Source organism: Apteryx rowi, unplaced genomic scaffold (genome assembly GCF_003343035.1).
Source record: "Apteryx rowi isolate R43461 unplaced genomic scaffold, aptRow1 scaffold_57, whole genome shotgun sequence".
Lineage (NCBI taxonomy): Eukaryota > Metazoa > Chordata > Aves > Apterygiformes > Apterygidae > Apteryx > Apteryx rowi.
In genome coordinates this window covers 371,365-392,546 of record NW_020450838.1, presented here as the reverse complement: position 1 = coordinate 392,546, position 21,182 = coordinate 371,365, and the positions used below count along the sequence as shown (strand labels likewise).

At 41.0% G+C, this 21,182-nt stretch overlaps 1 protein-coding gene across 1 annotated transcript in view; it reads left to right on the top strand.

Annotated features, from left to right (window-relative positions):
- Positions 1-21,182, top strand: part of LOC112973832 (kalirin) — a 267,351-nt gene that overhangs the window by 100,963 nt on the left and 145,206 nt on the right. Inside the window, exon 10 of the mRNA XM_026082189.1 lies at positions 18,319-18,441. Coding sequence (XP_025937974.1) covers positions 18,319-18,441 — 123 coding nt within the window. The remainder of the gene's footprint in view (positions 1-18,318; positions 18,442-21,182) is intronic.

Below are 21,182 nucleotides of genomic sequence, written 5' to 3'. Positions count from 1 at the left end.
CAGATAATGGTTGCCAAAAGATCTGGGCTCTGTGTTTCTGCCCAGGCAGTCACACTTGCACCCGGTGACCAGTGATCAGTGTCTGCTGAGAGAACATGTCAGAGATGTCTAAGGCTGTCAGCCTAAGAAGTTAATTGCTTTAAATACTCATATGGGAGAGAGGGAGCTCTGTTCTGAACATCTGAAAATGCTCTTTAAATATAGATCAGTATTAGCTTGTATTTTTCATGCCAAATTCTTCACAAAGAACTACAGGTTTAAATTATTACATTTTCATTTAATGATATTTGTTCAGGAAATTCCTTAAGGTTCATTGGTTTACAATACTCTATCCTCTGCATAATTTGATTTAAAGTGTAACTTGAAATTATCTGGAATCAACCTTTCTATCTTTTTTCCTCTGTATAGCTATTAATCCAAGCAGACAATTGTTCTTTGTGCTTTTAAAGAGGCACTGATTAAAAAATAATAATGATCACTTTCTAATTTCCACACAGAGCAGCAGTGCTAGGGATATCAAACTTCAGGGGCCTGCTTCAGTTACTAACTGAAGTTTACTTAGCATTGATGTAAGAGCAGCATGAGAATGCTTTGATCTCCACAGCTGTCTTGAGAAATAGGATCTGAAGAAATCTGAACCAGCCAGCTTGATCTCTGAACTTCTTGAAGTAAGAAGAGGAACTGAAAAAAAAAAAAATCCCTTGCACCCAAAAAAGTGTTTTTCTTGTTTAGGGCATTGTCTGTCCTTCAAGACCTAGTCCTTTCTGATGGTCTGTTTTGCTGTTTGCTGAACTGGAAATATTTGGTTTCTTGCTGAGAGTTTAGGAACCTCTAAAAGACCTTTTCAAAGCCCTTTGAAATCCTATTAACTCCTCTAGGCTTTGGATCTGTCTCGTGGTGGGTGAAGAGGATGCAATTCATCGTACAGAAAAATGGAAAAGCGGATATGAAGACACAGTTAGTTCTCTGTAGGTACAGGCAACTATCCATGGTCTGGATTTATCCTGCCTAACTTTAAGAGTGTAGCTGAATCATCCAAGTCAAGAGCTTAATGCATAGTCTCCTTTTATAGTCAATGGAGACACACTGGCATCTTCAGAAAATGACTCAGTCTGTCTAAGATTTGAATTGCACCCTATTTCCTTCTTTTACCGCTGACTGTTAAGGGAAACTATGAGAGGGTAGGCTCTTCAGACACGTCCTTCAGTTAGTTACCTAATGTTGGGTGAGACGCATCAGGATCCAAGAGCCCAGTCCTGTAAGGTGCTGAGCACCTCTAGCCATCATGTCAAGTGGTGATCACTCAGTGCCTTTCTGATCCAGGATTTGCTTTGCAGCAAACTTTGAAAGCCGGTCATAGGCAAACTGCTAAAATTTGCTGCTGTTACGCTTGAGCAGAATCATCCTCCTTATATAGCATATCCTCGTTGTCTATTTCTGTTGCAGGAATATTTGCATGTCAACATCCCCAAAAATACGATGTTTAGTTTATTGTTTTTGAAAGGCATCGTTGGCTCTCATTGTCATGGCAAAGGAGGAGTAAGAGTCAGGCTTGTCTGTTACTGATTAGGCCTACAAAAATAGTAGGGCTGCAGTAGAGAAGGAAGAGAAATAAAATAGAGCTTTCTCCAGGAATATATCTATTTTTTTAAAGCAATTGCTACAATGAGTGATTGTCTCTGAAGACAGGGAGAAAAATAAGGTCTTTGAATAAATGTAGTCTGGAATGCCAGAAGGCTTCTCCTCTGTAACTTTAAGAAGTAACAAAAACAGTAGTGCTTCTTGCTTATTGTGATTTCTTTCATCTCAGGCTTATGTGTTTTCTGACAGGGTGATGTTAAGCAACTTGCCAAAGGTCAGTGAAAGCTCCATGACAAGAAGTCTTCACGCAAGGATGTCTGATTCACAAATCCCTGCTCTAAGCCCCCAAAGTCATTGCTACTTCAGTTTTACCCCTTATGAGAAGGTCTTAAAGGATATATTGGGACTATGTAAAAATGAAATAAAGGTCTGTTATGCTAAGAGTGATATTTTAGGCACTGGTTTAGGAGTCCAAAGTAATCATTCTTTTCTTCTCCTTTCTTTTCTCGTGATCTTTCCTCCCAATTATCTCCTCACATGGCCTGCCAGCTTTCTGATGATCCCGCCTGTCACTCAGTTATCAATCCTCTTTCAGACTGCTTTTGACAGATGGCTAACAAAAGGTATTTTTATTAAAGTGAGGAAAAACTAGCCAGATAACAAAGAGGGTAAGGATAGCTAGTTCCTAAAGTATAACTGTAACAATTTCACTATGTTTTCTTCCATGGAGCAGCTGCTCAGCCAGCTGGTTACTTTCCCCCTCTGGCAGTGAACTGCACTCACAATTTGAGATTATATCTTGCTGGGTAGCAAGGCCGAATTTAGGTTGAGCTGATCTGGCACCATGACCTGTTTTTGCTAGCTGCTAGTCGTTCCCACTAGCTCTCGAACCTCTCTCCAGCATCTCTGCCTTACCCCACTCCACTAACTGCTTTTGTGAGCTCTGCCCCTACCTGCTCTCTCTGACTGTTCTCCTCTGCGTTAGCATCTCCCCTTAGCTGTGCCTTCTTTCAGTAGCTGCCCTAGCTAACCAACTTGTCTAATGGCTGTTGGTATTTTTGCCCTTGGAAGAGAGTTTGTGCACTATTTAGAACTGAACACAGTTTTTTTAGCTCACAGGAGACTTTTAAGCAACTACTTTTGTTTCATATTCCTCATAGGAAACTTTTGCACAAAGTCTCTCGCTTGTTTTTTAAAGTTATAATCTTTGGATTGCAGTTCTGGAAGCTATTGCCGAGGCTGGGGTGACCCCCAGGCACATTTAGACAGAGCTGGTTGGCCCAAACTCCTGTATACTATTACAGCTATAAACTTTCTTTCATGTTATGCTATGACTCCCTTTTAACAAAAATGTCCTTCAAATGTAATAACATGAAAAACAAACATATTTCAGGTCTGTCTATTGGTCTTTTACATTTCTCCTCCCTTTGCTCTGCTAGTTCTTTACTTGTTTCTTCTTTCCTGCCTTTTGGATTTTTTGGATGGGATGTGAGTAGAGGGAGGGAGAGAATTACTTTTATTTTTGGCTTCAGCCACATACAAAACATTTTGACCTTGAGACAATTTCCTTCCCAAATCAGGATGAAAAGTAAAAAAAAAAAAAACAAACCAAACCAAACCAAACCAAAAAAGCCCTTTAAAAAAAAAATTCCCCCTCCCTGCAGCAAAAATAACTTTAGAAAAATCAAAATGTATTTTGGGGCATTGCTCCCTGCTTGCTTACCTCCCCAGGTTTTCCAACTGCATGAGGTGTCAGGAAACCAGAAGAGCAGGAAGCTCAGGGTGAGGGGATGCCATGTTCTGAGGAGCCATGAAGCTAGGAGAAAAGTAAGAAAGAAAGGAAGGAGTTTTTCCCAGAAACCTTTTGTTTTGTGAAAACTGAACTTTTCATAAAAAAAGGTGCTCTTCGGGGAAGTCCCAACCACTTTGCCCATGGCTCCCACTCCTGGAGTCCTTTAGGTGGTTTTTCTTTTCCCTCCCAAACAGCTCAAGATTGTTCCTTGCTGACAGGCCTTTTCATAAGTCTGGTCCTGCCTGCACGTGTATCCTAATTTATTATTACATTCTCTCTACCAGTGCTGATCTGCCACGGGACTCAGGCCTTAGCATCCATTTCTCTGCCTGCCCCCAAACAGCTCTTCATCACCACCTATTCACAGCCTGCTTTGGTCAGTCTATAATGTCATCGGCCTTTCACCTGTCAGGACTCCCTCCAGATACATTTCTGCTATGACATGTACAAGCAATTAGCCATATAGTTATGGGTAGGTTACACAGCAATCTAATTGCCCAGGACATTTTATTGCAGTTCTGCTCTGTCTCGCATACTGAGCGAGTGGCTCAGCATGGGGCCTATATGCCACATGCAAAGCTGCTCACACACCACTACAACTTGGCTCTTTCCTCATTTACTTACAGCACTGGGCTGTGTCTTCTCCTCTGCTCTGGGATACCACATGTCAGGCAGCTGCTTTGCCTGAGCAGTGACTGACCGACAGCCAGTGCAGGCAGAAGAGATGCTGTGGCAGCCCTACAGCAGGAGAGATGCTGTGGTGCTGCTGTGAGTCCCTGGGCAGGAGCCCAGTGGCAGAAGAGCCCTGCCAGGAGACCGACCCCCAAACACAGCCTTGTGTGCTATTCCCTACTCGCTAAGCACAGCCTGATACAAAGAGTATCTTGGACTGGGAGGAAAAATGCCTGAGAGGTCAGACGTTATTTGAAAGACTAACAAACAGATCGTATATGGGTCATGCTTGGGAACTGCCAGGCTGGAGAATAGCTTCTCCTGGCATTCAGGGCACATCTTTCATCCTTTTTCTCCTATTTCTCCTTCTTCCCATTGTTTTCACTTTCATGCTTTGCCTCTGGTCTCAAATCAGGTCAGAGCCCAATGGGAAAAGGGGTGAGTTTTCCTGTGTGCTTATATGATGCTTAGCCCAGAGGGGCCCTGACCCTGGCAGGAGTGTTTGGCGCTACTGCAGCCCTGTACCATCCTGTTGAGCTAGTTACTGGTACAAAACTGTGTACTGAGGCCTGTTTTTCCCAGTTGGGGTGCGTTCTCTTACTAAACTCATCTTTGCTGTGTGCTGTGATTATAAGCCTTGTTAAACCAAGATGATTGTATCATCTGCTCCCAATAGCAACGTAAAGCAGCATGTTATTTAATATTCTGGTCAATCAGTGGTTTTCTCCATGGTGAAGCAAACAACTCAGCGCAGTGGGGAGTGCCAGTGCTGGGCCTGGAGCATAGTGCTGGCATTTAAGGCCACTTCRTTGTAAAATACATCCTTGCTTTATTAGTCTTTTCTACTTTTTAATTACCTTTTAACATCTCATTTAAACTAGTAACAATTTAGGTGGGTTGATACCATCAAAGTTTAGATGGTACTGTCTTAATTTATGTCTAAATTAGGAGTGCAGTTTCACAGGTTATTGCAGTTACAGCAGTTCCAGAAGGTGACCCAGAGCACTGAAATTAGGAGCCAAATTAATATATACCTGAAGTCAGTTGGTTTCCAACTGTAGGTTGCTCTTTTCCCACTGAGTGGATGAGGAGTTGTTACCAAAGCTAGGTGCCTACCTTACTCACCATTAATACCTCTGCCTACACTAACATAATTATGCTCTAGTTACAGCTGGAGCTGAAAAACCTGTAGTAAATGTGTTCAGGGTTTTGTTTTGTTTCTGAGTGTTTAGTGGCTACCGCTGAGCATTCAGTGGTAGCAATAATAATATTATTTAAGTCTGACAAAGCATTTTCCATCAGTGGATTTTAAACTGCTGTAGAGGTAAGTATTTCTTTCAGCATTTTACAGACAGGGAAACTAAGGCACTGAAAGAGGCCATCAAGCAGATCAGGGCTTGAACTAAGAATAAGACTCCTTTTTCCTAAGTCCTTATCCAGTACTGCATTAGCTTTGTTATAGTTCCTCTTTTGAAGCCTATAGTTACAGGAAACTTCAAACCAATTGCTCTAGTTACATACTTGAGGTTAATGTACTTATCTAAAGAATTCAAGTAGCTCCTTTGGTCCCTCCTGTGTACTTGCTGTATATCTTAGGAACCTTTTACACTTTGTACAGTCCCACTTAGGTGAAAAAAAAAGAAAAAAGAAGCAAACGTATGCAAGGAAACTACTACACAAGGTGCACAGGACCACACTTTCAAATGCATAAATTTCTCTAGAGGATTAGACACCTTCCCTCACAGACATGAAGATCAGCACTGAGCAATTAGCAACGATCTTGGCTGTTATTAATAAGTTCTATCAACACCTTCTGGGTCTAAATCAGTGCTTCCAATCAAACCTAACTCAGTTGAGTCCTGCCGGTATCTTTACCTATTATCAAGGCTGTGAATGCTGCTTTTCTTTGGGTCTGATGCCAGAGCAGTCAAATATGGAGTTGCTAGAGCTAGGGTGGATCACAGGGTGCTAGATAACTATTAGAGGAAGAAAAAAACCTGCGGTACAATTTGTCACAGCATGCTATGAACACTGTTAACTCAACATACAAGAGGTTTCTAATATCAGGATGTTAAGTTTCATCTGATGCTGATAGGAATTGTGGATACTGTCAGGAGATCAGATAAGTTGGTCTAACAGTAGTTTCTGACTTGGAAAATCTCTAGGTGAAAACCAGAATTTGTAGAGTGCTCTGTGCTTACTGAGCTCTCCAGAGCCTCTCTGCTCTATGGATCAGCTAGCTCTCTGCCTCTCTTTGGCATGATGCACAGCAGGAGTTGAGCTTCTAGGGCTGTGTCTACACTGTGAGGGTTTGTGATCATCATGAGACCTGTGATTTCTGTGTCTGTGGTGCTGGTTCTTGCTTAGACTCCAGGAATCTCCACTTCCAGGTATAACTGATCTTCGTTAATGTGCTCAAGGGCTGTGSTGATCCTTGTTCCAGCCCATGTGAGGAAGAGACCAGGGCTGGGCCCGACATTGAGCATCCTCAGGTGCTTCTCTTCCTGAGAGCTCCAGAGCACATGTGTAAGTGGTGGAAACAAGAGTAGCAAAAAAAAGGGAAGGGAGACTTGCTTGAGGAAATAATCAGGAGCTTTTCAGGCTGTCTTTGCTCCAATGCCCCATCTGCCTGGGACTTTCCTCTTTCTACCCTCTCAAATTATGAGAGTCCCAGGTTATTCTTTCAGAAAACTCTTACTATGTCCAGAAAAGCAGGCCAGATGTGGGGAGCCAGACCTGAGACTGCACTTGAGCCCACCCCTGACTGACCTGGTCCTGTATCCTGTAAAACTGGTCTGAGAGGACAAACATGGGACAAGAAATGGAGACCTGGGGAAGGTGTATTAGCCACTAAGAAAAGTGCCAGGAGGAACAAAATCATTGTTCTAACAGGCATTATGGACAGCACCAACCGAAATCTTCTACTTGCCTCAGGTAACAAAATACCTCTGCATTTCTGAATGTGAACCATCCTTGACAGAAGACTGACAGAACTGATTAGCTGCATTGCTAATTCCCAGCTCTACAGCTAGGTATCAGATGAGATTCCTGAGTGTTGGGGAAAAGAGTCACAAACAGCCATACCAGCAGCATAACTGCAAAAGAAAAACTACCCACCAGCCTTGAGCAGCTTCGTGCAGAGCACAGCAGCATCTTTACGTGCTGATGCAGAACACATTTTCTGTGTCTTACACAGAAGGAACAAGCACAAATGTGGTTATTTATAGCTTCTCCACCCACACGCAGCTTTGAAAACTTGCTTTATAAGAAGTTCAGCATTTAAAGAATACCACAGTTTCTTTTTAACCTGAAGATTTTTTTTTAGTTTCCTTAAAAACAGTATTCTCGGAACATTAGTAACAATTGTGGCAGTAAGAAAGAAACATTAGTTCTTCATTTGTCTGTCTATTGTTCTCTTACTAGGAATGTTTTTAAAGAGAGGCAGTTGCCAAATTTTATCAAGTAAACTGTTTAATCAAGAAAACGAAAGATAAGTGGGATGCATTTGATGAACGGGAACTTAACCAAGGGAAAGCAATGCTATGTTGAAAGAAGTTCGTTCTTAGGGTACGAAAAGCATATGTATTCCCGGTCTCCTTGGGAGAGCCTGCAGGCTAGATAATAGCATTTAGTGAAGGAGCAGGATAGCAGGTGAGAGCTGAATGAGTTCAGCCAACGCCCAGAGGAAGTGGGCAAGTACTGCTCTCAAAATGCCCAGCTGCCTCCCTGCCAGCTCTGCCAGAGCCCTGAATTGAATGTGCCATTCCCAAGAGAGACACGTGGCTAAACCCTACATCTCCCTAATTGCTAGGGCTGGGATCAGCTTTTTGCTATATATGGAGTAAAGGTGGCTGGGGCCAAAACACATCACATCCTCACTCTTTTCCAAATGCATTTCAGTTTTAAACCATAAGAATATTTTTATAGATATGAAGGGCTTGAGAGAAGAACTGTACAAGTACATAATAGCCACCTGTGGAAAGCAGTGACAAGGCTATTTTTGCCGTATAGGCCTGTGAAAAGGTAGGGAATTAAACTGGAGCAGTGGTGCATGGGACTCTGCGCATCTCTTCACCTCGTGGAGTGCAAAGCCACACTGTCCACGGAAGGGTGACACACGTGGCAGCAGGCAAGGGTATTTGTGGCTAGTGCATATGGCTGCAGTAATCTGGAAGCTCTGAGAGGGGGAAAATGGAAGAGCAATGCTACTTCATGCTAAGGCCTGAAGCAGGAAATCACCAAATTCTTCTAAGGTTCTACTAGGAAAGTTGAGAACAATCTTGTTGGTGCTGAGACCATTGCCATGGGAGATTTTTAGGTTGTCTTCACTTAGTCATACTGTTAACTTTGGAGCGCTTTCACAACTAAGTGATTGTGCATACTTTAGAATAGAAACTAAGAAGGAGCAACCGGAGGGATGCAGCGATTTCCACTGGAGAAGCTGTTGATGACGAGGGAACCTGCTGCAGGGACAGGCCCTGTCTTGTAAAACCTCTACAGTCCTGCTTCCAGATGGACTTGTAAGCATAAGGTGTCTATGGGGAATCTGAAGAAGTCTATGTACACATATCTTTGCACATTGAGGACTTTTCTGACACCTTTATCTCTCCTCTGAATTTGTGGTCCAGAGTGTCTCAATATTTGTATGATATACTCAGATGCATCCACTAATCTCAGCTGTGCTAGGCAAGGCTGTCACCAGTTTAAAGAACAGAACATGGGTGCTCTGCTTTTGGCAAACTAGTAGTTTTTATTAACCATGGGGGCTAGTTTTTTGTTGTTAAAATGAGAAATTGTGCAGAGGTGAAACTTTCGCATAATGTCCAGGAAGCTCGTAAAAACACCTACAATCTGGTTTCACAGGGATTTCTTTTTTTGGTTCAATGTAGGCAAGAGAATAAAGGAAGGTTTTTTTTTTTTTTTTAATGTTGTAATTGGCTCTGCATTTAATTCTCCTTGTTAATTTAGTTGCACTGAGCAGGAGCATACTGATAGGTCTGTAAGGTTGCTTTTCCCTCCAAGGGTAAAAGGGACTGCTTGTCTTTCCTTTTTAAAAAGACCTCTTTAATTATGTGGTAGGATTTGGAATAACTACAATTAGAGGGAAAAAGCAGGGAGTGATTAAAAAATCATACTTAATAGCAGCTGCATTAGTTTGCTGGCTTTTTAAAGAGACACAGGCATGGCTGAGTGCATACGTAGCACGTGGAGGAGTTGCAGTTGAAGGAAAAGGCAAAATAGAAGTGACAGACTTTTGAGTGACTTCAGGGAAAGTTGCCTACTGTGGCATTTTATGAGAGACCTTCCTTGAGAAAAGGTGGAGGAAGTATCAAAGATCGTATTTGTTGTCCAACCCCTCAGCTGACTCAGTTCCACCTCTTAAAACAAAAACAAAGAGAACATCCTCCCTCCCCACCCAAATTGCTAGGTTTGTGATGGTGGAATATACCCACCCATTAGGTCTCCAGCCAGTATGAAAGATCTCGCTCCTGCCTGAGTTGAATTACATACAGAAGAACCTGGTTGGCCGGCCAGGTTATTTTCTGAGGATGGATTAAAGTAATGGACACATGAACAGATAAAGTTATGGTAAATCAGGATATCCAGACATATCTCCAGCAAATAGGCATTTACGCCATAGCAAATTTGAGGCAGTTTTCTCCTGATTTTAAAGGCCTGCATTCCTCTGGATTGCCTGCTCACTTCGTGTACAGCTGCCATGATGTTAATTACTATTTATTATATTCTATTTTTTACATGTATTGCAAAAGGTTCCTAGAATCCCCAACCAGATTTCAAACCCAATATTGCTAGAGGCTGTAAAAACTCAAAATAAAAGGTAGTTTTCACTCCAAACACAGTCAAAACAAGCAAGGCTGACGAAGTGTGGTTAATGTCATTTTACAAGTGGGAATGGAGGCAGGGAAGTTGAGTCATTTGCTGAACTGCAGTGCTGGGCATTGAACCAAATCATCTGAATTCCAGTCTAGTTTTGATATGAATTCCTGGTTGCTTTTTGCTTATTTCTGAAAAACCTTGCATAATTTGACATGATTAGCCAAAGAGAGTGAAGAGAGTAAGGCACCGCAACCCAGAAGTGCATTAGGAGAGCTCTGTCTGTGCACTAGAAGTGCGCTTACCTGCATTAGCCTCTGCAGCTTGTAACACGCTGTCATAAGAACTCAGTTTGTTCAGAAGTTGCTAAATGGAAAATAGAACGTGGTGTTCAAGTGTGTATCCACAGGCTCAGATTCTGTTAGAAGCGTAATTAGCCCCTGCCTTTTACTTTTTACAAGCAAGGGGTCCTGATCCAGGTTTACTGAAGTTAGCTGAAACTCTGCTGCTGATTTTGATGGGAACAAGTTTTAGAGTCAGATAGAGATGTCTTTGAAATTAAAAAATAATGTCATAGGAAACAAAGATGATGCCTCTGGATTAAACATAAGGTGTGCTCAAACTTTGGTTTGCTTCTTCAAAAAACTATTTTTAAACATAATTTTAAGTTGATGGTATAGTAAAATATAACGAAGCAAGAAGTGAAAAAGGGAGGCAGCTCTATGTTTTTATTAGGAGGCAATAACTACAAATGCGACTGGCTGGGTTTTGTTTTGAATTCTATTATAAGCCATTAATAATAGCAGGAAAAGTCAGGGGATAAGTTCCTTTGTATTTTGATGTATTTTCTCAACTAGACCTTTACTTGACATTACCCTGCTGTGACAAGGCGAGGAATGGGAGGGAAAAGAAATCTATTTTAAGCAATGATTCAGAATACAACAAAGAAATTATATTTTAATTTAAATCAGACTTTGTGTGCATTTTAGTCATTAAGGAGAATTAGGATTTTTTAAGTCTCCTTGAGTTGTTTGTATTTGTTTATTTGATTATTTTTTTTCCCCCTCCTGTTCTGATTCTCGGTGTTTGCACTGTCTTCACTAGTACTATTGCTGACACCAAATCCTCCTGGAGGACCTAGTAGCAGACTGGGGGTTGGGCTGCCTGTGCCAGCCTGCACAGGATGAAGTTATCCAGGAGCATAAATCCAAGTGCAATGGAGAGAAGTGCACAATCACACAGCGGCTACAGCCTCCACCCAGAGATCCAGTTGTGTCTCTGGCAAATCTGCACGTTTTAGCATTTACAGGCCCTTTCCTTTTACCTCCCAAGATGGGAGTGGTTTGTGGGTATCCGGAGAACACACACATTTTGAATTGTATTGCTCATAAACACGTACATGCTCTGTAGTTTCTAGTCCTTCTATTACAAGAAAGCAAATTATTTATCTTCTGCCAAAAGATTCTCTGTCATATCTGTAAATTCTAGTTCAGCCAGTAAGTGTTATTAACTAGGCTTGTACAACTTTGAAAGGCTTTGACAGCAAAGTTCGGGTCTTGTTGCTTGCAATAGAACAAAACTTTTGCAATAAATATTTGGTGTAAAGTATCCATGAAAGCATGATCTGAAGTATGAGCCTTTTAACTACACTTCCTGGTAACAAAAAGCATGGTTGGCAAAGGCAGAATTTCTGGAATAGGGATTTCAGACATGCAAGGCCTTGGAGTTACTGGGTGTTCATAATAGCAGCTACAGAAAAGGGCTGTCATTTACAAGATGAAGTTTGATTCCTGAGTGTGGAAATGATGAAGATACTATAAAAACCCATACTTTAAAGCGCCATATGAATTCCTGGTGTCCCACCAGAACTGTAGTTAGCCTACAGTATCTCAAGAGCAAGCAATAAAGTGCACATAGTGGCAACTTGATACTGTTTGGCTTCATTTCAATGGCACGTTTAAGGCATAAGCCTAGCATTTCAGAGGCTCTGTCCATGTGCTTAAAGTTAGGCAATGCTTATGCACCTATTTGAAATGGGGGCCCCATTTAAAACTGTATAAATTGGATGCACTGCTTTGGAATTACTCTGGAATTTATTGCAACCTTGCTAGAGTTACCAAAGAGTTGATCTAACCTGTAGAGTTACCTCTGATTTGCACCATTTTAGTTGAGATCAAGATCTGCTCTTAAGCACTTGAAGTGTAAAATAGTATCATTTATTTTCAGTTTTCAAAGTAACCCTGTTTAAGAGTCACTATGGCAACAACAAGGAGCCTTACAGTGACAGAGATTAATGATCGCCTTAGGTAAGGCACTTCCTCGGTGGGTCGCCACGGTCAGGAGCAGCGAAACATCGCGCTACACAGGTCTGGGTCAAATGCAGGAGTCAGGGTGCCCCGTCAGCGCTGGCACAACATGCTACGTCTCAGTCATGCTGGCTTAAGCAACAGATTACCCTTCTCGGTTCCTTCCTGTAGGGCCAGGGCAGAGTTCAGTGCCTGTGGTATATTTGAGCAACCTCTGTGTTTTTGTTCAAGGCTTTCTAATTTCATCTTCATTCGTTGCTGATAAAGGAAATACAATTTAAGAAGATGTAAAAAAATGCAGAAAATTTTCAGCGAATTTTAACACATTGTTCCTTAAAACAATGGATTTACCACTTCTTTCATGTTTTATACTGACGTAAGACAGGAGCAGAGCATTGGGGCCTACTAGGAAAGAATCAGGGCCCAAGCAGACTTTTATTTATACTCAAATAAAGTTATGAGGTGCTTCTTATTTATTTTTCACTTTTGCTGAAGGAGAAGTACCTATGGAAAGAGGTTGTCTTTTCAAAGATCTGCAATGAACAGTCTGCCTTTTAGAAATAATTCCTACCTCTTTTTTGATTTAAAAATCAAATTATCTTTCTAAGCTATTAAAAGGATTGACCTTAACTGCACCAGTGCAATCATCTCGCCATACTTCCATCATTCAAATGAACCTAGAGGAAGAGCAATTATCATTCCAGAACCTTGCTTAATTATTGCCTGATTGCTTCTTCAACTTTTTTCCTTTTAAAAATTATTCTTCCATTACTTTCTTCCCATCTTTTCCTACCTTGTCCCATAGAAACTATCACCATTCCCTGCTACTGGACTCTCAAGTGTGTTTGTCATGCCAATTTGGGTATGCCATAGATCCTAGGCTTCCCATAGACGTAAGTCCGATCATCAGGAAAAAGGGGTATGGAGAGACCTTTGGAAGAGTTTCTCCTTAAGCAGGTGCTTGCAGATGCTGCGCTCAGAAGATGAAACCTGCCTGAACTGCTGCTATTGATCTTTTGCAGTTACACAGATCATTCAAAAAAGTACAGCTACGACTTTTCTTCCCCCAGGCAGTGTTTTGAATCCTGCCGTTATCCAGCTGTGTAATGACTATAATAGCTGGCACAGTCAACCTGCTGTAGTGACACTGGAGTTTTACTTAATTTCCTTGGTGACCTGGATTTGCTGCTTATTTTGTTGGATGCGTAATCGGTCCCCCTGAAGAGAAAAGGGAAGGGAGATGGAACATGTGCGTCATGACAGAAAGAAAATAATGGCTTTACCACTTTTTTTCTTAAATTAGATGAAATAAAGAGATTAGCATCTTCTTTTTAACATATGTGTGTATCCTGCAGCATTCCCGCCAATAAATACTGCTGACATCAGATGTGCTTCTCGAGCATGTGGTTTGTGTTCTCCTTCTGTTAACAGGCTCCTAGTAAGCAGTTCATATGTTTCAGCCTGGTTGCGTATGAACTTTTTACTAGCTGGGAATTAAACACAGAATTATGAATCTCCATTCAGAAAAGAAAAAGAGCCTCCTTCTCGCCTCCTGCCCTTGCACACACTCTTTCTGGAGTCCCATGCAAGCGACTGAGGTCCATCAGAGTAAATGGGACAACTGATTTATTCTTTCCTATGTGCATTGCTCATGGACTGGGTGAGGAACAGCAAAAACAGAGCTACCCCAATCCAGTCGCCAAGGGCGATTGGGTCAGGAAGGTGTGGGATGGGAAGAGTAGCAAGACTCCAGTCCTTTATGAAGATGTCTGCAAGTTATAAAGTTTCCTAGGCGATTCCAGTGGCAGCTCCCTCTTGCATTTCACCCATGCTTGGAGTCATGCCTTGAAGTTAGAATTCAGCTGTGTTTTCATTAATGTAGTATTGTCTCATAGACAGCAGCCTATATTGGAAAATGCTATCCCAGATGCAAAGTGTCCGTGCTCTGGTTAGGCTGTATTTGAATGCAGGCGTGTAGGATCAGGCATTACTGTGCTAGATGCTGCAAGCAGGTGGGAGGTGCTGGCCCCTGTCCTGAGCCGCTTTCAAGGCAGTGGAAGTACAGTAGGAAATGCCTGCTCAAAAGAGAGTTTAAATATGCTGGAGTTGCAAGATATGCTTTATGTTTCAAGAAACACCTCAGATGTTGGATCTATCTGTACCATTGTATTTTCATTATGATGAGTTCATGGCTTATAGCCTTTTTCTTGCCATTTTAAGAAAAAAAAAAAGTTTGACAATAAAGGATAATTATAACATTTGAAGATGTAATTTGGAAAACACTTTTAACTGTGCATTTTTAACAGCATCTTCAAGCTTTTGACATTTTTAAGGAGTAATTTAATTATTTGAACCAAGTCACTGTAATTTCAATAGCTAACTATATCTCAGGCCATTAATTTCAGCAGTAGAGTAAGTTATAGAGTGCACACTCTCAATTAAAATGCTGATGTTTATCTTGAGTTATCATGCAGTTATGCTAGCTCTAAAGACATTTCTGTTCTTAAGCATAAGGGGGAATGATGTCTCCAAAATCACTGACAGGTAAATGTTTACAAGTGCTGGTGATTTCAGGTTTAATTATAACCTTTCGGAGTTGTTCCTGAGATTTCTGTAGACTAATTGCTCAACATTTCTCATTATTTTCGCTAGGAAGTACATGTTTTGTACCCACCAGATTTATGTTCTTTGCCGTGGCTTTGCTTACTCAGTTATTTGGTACCTCAGCTCCTCATTTTGTGCAAACTTCCTGTACCTCATATCTTCATGTGATGGCAATAAAGATGTGATATTTGTTCCATGTTTGTAAATTATTGTGAGCTTATTAGATGGCAAATGTTTTATATAAGGAAAAAGTATTAGTTATTCATACAAACGCTGTGGATTATTTTGGTAGTTAGGATGTTAGTGTGAGATCTAATAATCCGATAGCCCTGTCTTCTGCTGACTTCCAGCAAGACCTCAGCAATTCAGTTAATCTCTTAGTATCTTTCTCTCTCTCTTTTTTTTTTTAAAACTATGTGAAATGGAATGGCCAGATTTATGTATTTCATGAAACGATTGTGAAAACAAATACATTAAAGACAAAAGTGGTCAAATATGATATGAATATGGGTTTCAGAGCCACAGAAAATGCTGTTAAGCAAGTTATTCTTTAAAGAAATAATGTTATTTGACTTTTTCTTGTGGGAAACATGGCATAAGTAGAGCTTATTGAAAAGTTTGAACCAGACCCTTTTAAAAAGCAGATAGGGCCTGACAAATTAAGACAGGGTACTCCAAGCAGAGAAATGGCATAGAATAGAGGTGGATTAATGGGGTATTAAAGCCAGCATCATTAGTGGATGATTTATAGATTTTTATCTTGTCTTTTGTGATTTATGAAGTGGATAGGCAAATTTATCACCTCAAGGGATATTTTATATATAATTTCGTAAACTAAAGGATTTGGAAGCCTAATCAGCACTTGCATAGAAGGCTTCAGAGGGAAGCTTTCATGTCACAGGAAGGGTTTCGTGAATCACCAGCTGGTGCCCTTCTCTCTCAGGCAGCACAGAATAGCTGCCCAAATGCACAAGAGTCTCTCTGCTGCAGGAATTGCCAGCTTTTGGACTGGAAACATAAGTTTATTCCTTATGGGGTTAATGGTCTAGCATTTTGGGGGGGAGTGGGTAAAGCATCCATATTTTCACCAGTACTCTGGCCCAGGTTCTTTGCCTTTATGTTTTCATCCCACTGTGGGCGTTATATGCTGCATTTCTTGTCCTGAACTGCTGCATGTAGTGAAACAGCCCTTGATAAAATAAAAGGAGCAATCTCTGTCAACAAGTCACAGTGTCAAGTGACTAAAGCAACCCAATATATAAATATGGGATGAAAATTTAGTTATAATTATATGATTAATATTTTAAAGCTATAAACGTGAAAAAGTTTTTAGAATAATTTGCTGCAGAATTAGCGAGTGGCTATCAAATATTAATAGTTGAAAAGCACACTGCATACTAACTTCGTATGGAGCATTGTTTAAATTAAAGTTGTTTGCAACTTAAAAAGCATATTTAAAAATGAGGCCTCCTCAGATGATATTTTCAAAATTGAATTTTGGTCTGAATCAATTTTTAATAGATAAGTTGAAAACTCCTGACAGGAGGAAAGAGGATGTTAATGGAAGTGTTTACAGACTATTAATGACAGGATTTCTAGCAGGCTACCCTCTAATAATTACTGTTATTACAAGTTATACACAGATTTCTTGTCAAAAATATATTGCAGAAAAGCTTTTAGCAGACCAGCTGGTACAAGACTGTCAAAAAGTTTGAAGGAATGTGTTTGGGATTCTGTACCCCAGGCAAAGGGGAACTGAATTGATCAGAGAAGCTGAAGCTGGAATAGTGGCTGCGTTGCCAACACACCTGGTCCTGCTTCCGTGTGCCCCAGTGACACCTGGGACAAATATGTGTTGTCCCAGCAGGACATGGGATGCTTTGACCCCATTTCATGAATTGTTTCATCCTCGGTGGATGAAAAATACCTTGTAAGCAAAAAGTATTAATAAAACAACAGTTTTTGCCAGCAGAGGAATGGAGGTGTGAAGGAAAATGATATTGTGGACTTTATACTTGGAACTTATTATAAAAAATGTGCTTGGGATCTGTGGTAAAGACTGCAAGCCCAGGTAGTTTAGATTCAGCACAGTAAAGCCATGAAATAGCTCCACTTGCCTGGAACAAAACAAAACAAAAAATCACATCATCTTCCATTTTTTCTATCTCTTTTAGCATTCTAGGTTCAGTCCGTAACAGCTCCTCCTTTATCAGTGCCGCACAAGACAAGTGGCTCTTGGCGCAGCAGCTCTCTCCCATCCTGGGTTCTGCGCGTTCTCTGCCCAGAGCAGCCTTGGCCACTGGAGCCCCAGTGGAGGCAAAGCTGCCACGAGTTGCAAAGCTCTCTGCAGCCCATGGCGTGTAGTGCTGGGGCCTGTGTTTGCAGCTCATGCTCCGGTGCTGTACAAGGGAAGGATGTGGGTCTGAGGCTGTCTGCAGCTGCAGGGCTCTGTGGTAGTAGTACTGTCCTGGGGTTATTCGCAGTGGCTTCTCCCTGTGGCATAACAGAAACACCAGCTGCTATTTGCTGCTGTTAGCATCCGTAGCAGCTCAGCTCAATGACTTACCGCCAGAGCACAGGGCTCCCTGCTGAATGGAGTTCCTTACACAAGTGCCAGTGGTGATCTAGTACAATTCAGTCTCTGTGTGTTGGGAAAGAGGCTGGGATATGGTGAAGATCACATCCTGAACTTCCCAGGTCCATTTTGTCAAGCTCAAGTATTTATTTTTTTTCAGATATTGCAGCTTGTAGCAGACCCTGCATATTGCACATCTTCAGGAGTGGATTTAACCTACATTATGGTGGTTCAGTGGCAGAATTGTGCAAGTGTTATTGTGAGAGAGATCTCCAAATAGGTGGTCCTCATATAATTGATCTATTTTGAAAATAAAATCTTCTTATAACTCTCAGAATATCAGGTTTGCCACTTTGCCTTTCCATAGGGTTCAGTTACATTTGGAGCAGAAAATGTTATAAAACTTCAAAGGTGCATACCATCAATGTTTATGGTCTGCAGTGAAGGATTCTTAACCTTTTCATTCTACATACTCTGGTAATGCTTTCTGTCTTTATCACATCATAATCAATTTAAACCGATCGCTCCCTCACGCTTTTGGACTCATTTAAGGTGCTTCCCATTGAAATCTGCTGTCTGTGAAATGAGTTATTACTGTCTTTCATTTTACACAGTTTTTAAGAGGAGGATACTTGATGTAAAAGATTCCAGATTTCTGACTCCTGTTCCCCCAGATTCAGTTATGTGAAAGCAAATATTTAATATCTGTTAAGCTTAAATAATTAAGGTACGCTTCAAAACAAATTGAATAGTAAAAATCCAATAATCCTACTTTACCAGTAACATCTATAAGCATTTATCTTCTACTGAATTGGAATGGACTTTGATAGATCTCCATGTTTTGCTATAGCAAACACAAAGCAATACCTCTACAGCTGTTTTATCCCCTCACTGAGAATTTCTCTGTGCTGATGAGACAGGAGAGGTAATTGGATGTTCTCCTTTTCTGGCAGGTATTGGACTGGATTGAAAATCATGGGGAAGCCTTTCTGAGTAAACACACTGGAGTGGGGAAGTCTCTGCACAGAGCACGCGCGCTGCAGAAAAGACATGATGATTTTGAAGAGGTAGCACAGGTAAGAGTCTGAATCAGAATTCTGCTTTCTGACTTGATTTTGTTACTCCTTTTTGTTACTCCTATATTAGGAACAAATTAATGTTATTTTGGGGCCCTTGTAAATTTATGATGCTCTCTTCAAACATTTGGAGCTGACCAGGATCCTGTCTTGGAGGTTTGAAATCTAGCATGCATGCCACAAAAGCAAGGTAGCTGCCTGAGTTACAATCAGAAATTCACTATGGTGGGTCTGTGAAAGGTCTCATAGCCTGTGATTAATAGGCAGCAGTTTAGAGGACGGTAATGTAATGTTGGGATGCTGAGTAGGACAGTTAAGAGTGAGAGCTGTAGAAGAGAGAAGTGAATTGTAGCTCCTACTGTGGAAGCTGAGGACCTCCAGAATAGGCTGGAAGGAAGACAAAGAAGCAGGGGAAACACCAGTGTGTGTTTGCAGTAAAGGGAACTGTACTTCTACTCCTTCTGAGAGCAGGGGATTTTGGGAGTGGGAGGTTGTTCTGGTTTTTGTTTGTTTGTTTTGGGATGAGAGGCAGTTATTACAGGTAGGCCAATCTCCTTCACAGCACAGATCATAAAGATTTGCCCAGGAATTTTGGTATGAAGCCAAAAGCTTCTGCCTAAAAGCACATACATTTTCCATGAAGCATGGTCACAGTAGATATTTAGAGACACATCCCATCTTGATTTATAGACTTTAAATGAAAGAGAACCATTGATAATTTCTTCCAGGGACTGATTAGCATCAGCTTAAAAGAAAAAAATGTATCCTATGGCTAGAAGTTATCTTATTATATATAACATATTATATGATAGGCACTGTATTATGCCGCAGCTCTTCCTGCTGGATCATGATACACCTTTTGTTTTAGACTGAAGCATCATCTATTAGAAATTAGTCTCCTGTGAAGGTACTTCTGCCTTGGGTATTTTGGATAAAATCCAGCTTGGTATATTCTGCTTTACACAGATTAAATGCTTTGCCTTCCTGATGTACACAAGGCAGGTTATTGCTCAAACAGTTCGTTGTGGCATAAGAGAAAAATGTATTAGATTGTTTAGTTTTGTTTTTTCTGTAGTAGCTTTCCATGTGTTGGCCTAATTAAGTTTTAGATGTGTCCAACAATAGGGACATATCTCTTTCACTGTGCCCCAAGGGAGACTATTTCACTGTCTGATGGCAGCTACTGGCTAGATAGACTTTTTTTTTCTCCCTGATATTCAATTTATATTTCTCTCTCTTTTTTTCTCGTGTTTATCTCCCCTAAGGAGATAAATGCCAAAGAAGGAGATGAATTAACAGTTCTCAAATATCTGTAGAGTGTGAGCATGTCTTCACCCAAGCTGCTCTTAACCCTGTTAAACACACTTAACTCTGCTAGCATATTCTTATTAGCCAATCCCTTAAATCTTGTGATCTCTTTTTTACCTATTTCTTTGAATCCAGTCAGCTTGTCAATATCTTTCTTTTAATTACCTGTTTAGCTACGAATGGGGCGCTTGCATTGCTCAGCTCACTAGTGAACTTCAGTGTTACCTTTTAGCTGCGACAGGAAGCCTTTGCTTACCATTGACAAATTGCACAGCCGGAGAGCAGCAGTTCTAGATTTGTGGTTCTCTAAAATTTAGTGGTAACTCCTGTGGATTTAAGCCTCCTGACAATAAGCTTGAATTTCCTAGAATTACCTTTTGCAGATTTATTAAAATGGACTTTAGGCTGGAGGTTGCAAACCACGGTCCTATGGGATCTTATCCACAAGCGCTTGAGTTAGTGAGAGGTTTGATCACCAGATCAACATTAGATACCTTTCCAGAACATGTTCTTGAGTCAGACAGCAATTACTGGATGCAGTACTTGGGTATGTGAGTGAAAATGAAAGTCTTGTAATACACAGGAGCTGAAAATAGGTGATCTAATGGTCCTTTGTGGCCCTAATATTCTCTGAAATTTCCTTCCCTGTGATATATTAGCTTTATATTTCAAACTATAGCACACATTTCTGGATCAGATTTTGCTTTTTTTTTTTTCTCCCTTCCCCCTCTTTGAGTTGTGCCTTTTTGGAGATGTAGGAAACAAATTAAGAGCAGGTGAGGAAAGACAGAAGAATAATATTGTCTTGACAATAGAGATGAGAGCAAGCTGTGTAACTCTTCACATGGAAACAGCAGCTAAATTAAGGATTGCTCCATGGGATGATGTAACTTAGAGATACTTATATCCCTTCACCAGTGTGTAGGAATTATACGGGTGTGCAGCTTGCATGTGTAGGTACTAGTGTGACTCAGAATGGGAATTATTTCACTTACACTTTTCTAAGCCCTCCTGTTATTCCTCCTTCTACATTATTTCAGCCTGTCTGGCTGTGAATAGCTTCAGTTCACATTTCCATTCACTTCACAGGGCCAACTTCAGAGTGAAATGAAAGGTATATGTAACTAGTGCACTAGAACATGCATGTGGGGCTACGTGAGTTCAAAGGAAACTGGGTGTTGGGGGTGAGGGTAGAGAGGAGAGACAAAAATATAAATTACATGGACATAGAAACTCTTTGCAGTTCCTCTGAATTTGCTTCCTTCATTTCATATGTGATCATCTTGCTATTACTCACTTAGATAGCACCGATGTGCGTCGTTTCGCTCTGCCTGGGCAGTTCTGAATACCAGCAATCAGTCCTGCCCTCTGAGTATGAAGTCTGTGGTGCCTCCTGGTTAGAAATAGCTGGCACAAGTGGAGCCCAGCTCCTT